The sequence below is a fragment of the Wasmannia auropunctata genome, unplaced genomic scaffold (assembly GCF_000956235.1).
Source record: "Wasmannia auropunctata unplaced genomic scaffold, wasmannia.A_1.0 LD336106.1, whole genome shotgun sequence".
Classification (NCBI taxonomy): domain Eukaryota; kingdom Metazoa; phylum Arthropoda; class Insecta; order Hymenoptera; family Formicidae; genus Wasmannia; species Wasmannia auropunctata.
Genome location: NW_012026784.1, coordinates 10,367,355 through 10,370,791, shown reverse-complemented (window position 1 = coordinate 10,370,791; position 3,437 = coordinate 10,367,355). Strand labels below are relative to the sequence as shown.

The 3,437-nt window shown below is 31.2% G+C and overlaps 1 protein-coding gene across 1 annotated transcript in view; it reads right to left on the bottom strand.

Annotated features, from left to right (window-relative positions):
• LOC105457145 (probable 2-oxoglutarate dehydrogenase E1 component DHKTD1, mitochondrial) overlaps window positions 1-3,437 on the bottom strand; it is a gene marked incomplete at its 3' end in the record, with an annotated part of 57,689 nt that overhangs the window by 8,008 nt on the left and 46,244 nt on the right. Inside the window, 2 exon segments of the mRNA XM_011701650.1 lie at window positions 2,418-2,575; window positions 2,653-2,874. Of these exon segments, the coding sequence (XP_011699952.1) occupies window positions 2,418-2,575; window positions 2,653-2,874 (380 nt within the window).

Sequence of the window (3,437 nt, the reverse complement as noted above, 5' to 3'; positions counted from 1 at the left end):
ACGTGTGCTCTTCCGATCTTTTGCTGCAATCGTTCTGTGCTGTATGGACGTATTTGACATATCTAAAATCTCGAAATTTGTAACCTTTCACCACCTAACAAAAAATTGGCAAAAATAATCGTTGGTACCATCTTAAAGTACGGACTTTGCTCTTTCAAATTAAAAAAAAAACCTTTTTCCTATGCTAATTATTTAGCAAATTATTGCAATTTTAAGTAACTTCTGTTTTTTTAACAATTTTAGCACAATATATCGTAAAAAAATCATAAAAAATGGAGGTTACTTCATTCAAAAAAATTTTTCTTACACCGATTATTTAACAAGATATTGCAATTTCAAATAATCTATTATACATTTTTTTACGATTTTTACGTTTTTTACTATATATTGTGCTAAAATCGAAAAAAACAAAGATTACTTAAAATTGCAATATCTTGCTAAATAATCAGCGTAGTGTAGTCAAAGTAATTGAACATAAAAAAGTCGCGTAATCGAACATTGAAAAGTCGCGTAATGTGTTCCGATAATATTAAAGCGTGAATCCATGGTAACGGGTTATTAGAGAAATGAATAGTGAAAAAGGAAATCGTCAGATTGATTGTGAGTCGCGAGCCGTTAAGACGTGTACGAATTTTAATAAATAATTCTACAAACAAACTTTAGTTATTTTCATCTTGCTATAGTAGGGAAAGGTTTTTTTTTATTTGAAAGAGCAAAGTCCGTACTTTGAGATGGAAACAACGATTATTTTTGCCAATTTTTTTGTTAGACTGTTCTAAGATTACAAATTTCGAGATTTTAGATGTATCAAATATGTCTTTATTTAAAGCATGATCAAGTCTTTGAGTATTAAAGTGAGTAAAAATTGAACAAAGGCATCTTATAGTAGAGAGTTTGCCCTGTAAAATTCTTTTTTTATCTATTTTTTACGTCAATTATTTGCTGAGTAATCTAAAGTTTAAAAATGAGCAAAAATTTACTGAGGGTGAACAAACTTTGACCAGTAGTGTAAATAGTTTTTTTTTAATTAAAAATAAATATTTTTTTAATAACGTATATCGCCTCCATGTGGTGCATTCTGGATAACATATTTATTTATTATAGCAAAATGATCTACATCTATTTATAATATTTAAGTGAATGGGAAACTGGGGCGAAAGAGGGGGGAGGGGCGCAAAATTTTAAGTTCGCACTGGGCGTAAAGATAACTAGTTACGGCACTGATAACGTTAAAGAGTGACCCAAAAAATTGTCCGTTTTTTGGGCTCTCGGTTTTAGAACTAAACTGTATGCTAAATGGTACCTTATAATAAACTCCTCTTTTTTTAGTCACTCTTTGTGAGTGCTTTTTGTTACTGTACGGGATAGACATTGAAATCGATTTCCAGAACAAATTATATAGTCGTTTATTCTTTTCTTCTTACAACACATCTTAATATCACGCCTTCATTTTCTACTTTACACACATCACGTCGGATTAGATCGAATTCACAACTCCCTCTACAGCGGTTGTCAGCGCCGCGATATCAAAGTTCCTAGCCATTACGAGAGCGAATCGATATCGAAGATCGATTTGATCGAAGCGCGAACAGTTACATTCATCTTGACTTGTTTCGTAATGGTAGTAATAGAGTAAATGGAGCTTCGAAATTGTCATTAACTAAAATTCCTATTTAATTTACAATATTGTTATTCACATAGATGATTTTCGCGTTTAATTTTAAAATTGGAGACCCATATTTCACACATTGCGGAACATTGTGACGTTTATGAGTGGAATAATTTTGATTTTTGCGTAACTTTATTATTTTAATATAGTGAAATAATTGTCTATAAAAGCCGACACAGATGTTGGTGTGTTAAATTCTTATTGTTAATACTTTTCGCAATAAGTTTCTTTACAGGCTTGGAGGGAGGGGAATCTTATAGATGCATATTAGCATTAAAAGATATTAAATTGTTCGTCAATTTAATTATAAATTACAAGTTTTCGACTTCATGCAAAGAGCTATGTTTTAAGTCCGAAAAACCATGCGGCGCGCAGATCGCGTGTGGTTGGATATTGTAACAATAAGAATTTAACACACCAACACCTGTGTCGACTCTTATAGGCAATTATTTTACTATATTCGATTTATTCATTAGAGCCTAGTTTTTATATTAATTTATTATTTTATTCATCGCTGAAGAAAGCCTGAAGGAGGCCGAAACGTACGGGAGATATGTAAGATGAGATAGATATGTAAGATATAAATTGCCAATATTTAAATATAATTTTTATGAAAATTTTTACGCAACGAGTTCTGCGTGTTGACTCTTAATGCCTTTTTCTAATTCATTGTTATCTTTAATATTATGTATCTCTAAACTTTTTTTTTCAAACTAAAAGTTTTTTTTCATAACTTGTATATACTTACGCACGATTTTGTATAATTTTATACATGAGGGGATTAGTGATTGTAGGATCATCTAGTTCATTGTGACCCCATCTTCTAAAACAATTTAGATCAACAAATACATCCTTTCGGAATTGTCTTTGATATTTAAAAGCTATTCGTGCAGCTCGTACAACCATCTACGACATATTTTAAAATTATAATTGCAGTTATTATTAATATTAGAGAATAGACGGAATTTTATATCAATGATTACCTCAGGGTTGTCACCATTTACATGAATTACAGGTGCAGATATAATTTTTGCTAAATCTGTGCAATATTTTGATGATCGACTCCTTGAAGATGGAGTTGTAAAACCTAATTGATTATTAATTATCAAATGAATTGTACCACCAATTTCAAAATGTGGCGTTTTGCTTAAAACTAAGCATTCTTGATTAACTCCTTGCCCTGGATAGGCAGCATCTCCGTGTATCTGAACATTTTAAATATTGAATAATAATGTAAATAGATTGCATTTCAGAATGTAATAAATAACATACAATTCAATAAAAAAGATTAAAAAAGAAGAGAGGAATTATATCTGTTATTTTTTTTTATTTGTTCAATTTTGATTAATTATTTTATATTTTGTTATAATTTCATAATTAGTGCTCGGAAAAAGAACCGGGTAACAAGAAAATTTGAGAATCGCCCGCCCGCCCGTCATTCATTGCACACGGGTAAGAACCGATTCCTCGGGTACCCGTATCACGCGGGTACCCGTATCACACGGGTACCCGTATATCACGCGGGTACCCGTATCACGCGGGTACCCGTATCACACGGGTATTCGTATCATACGAACACTCACTTTATATTAGTCCGCTTTATTTATATCCATATCACTTTATTTATATCCGTATTACATAAGTAATTGCAATAGACGGCGAATGAATCACATTAAATAATTTAACCTATCCAAATAAAAACATTCAATAAAAATTATTCCAAATTTATAAAATTTTCAAAATAACCTTTACTCCTGTCTCTTATACA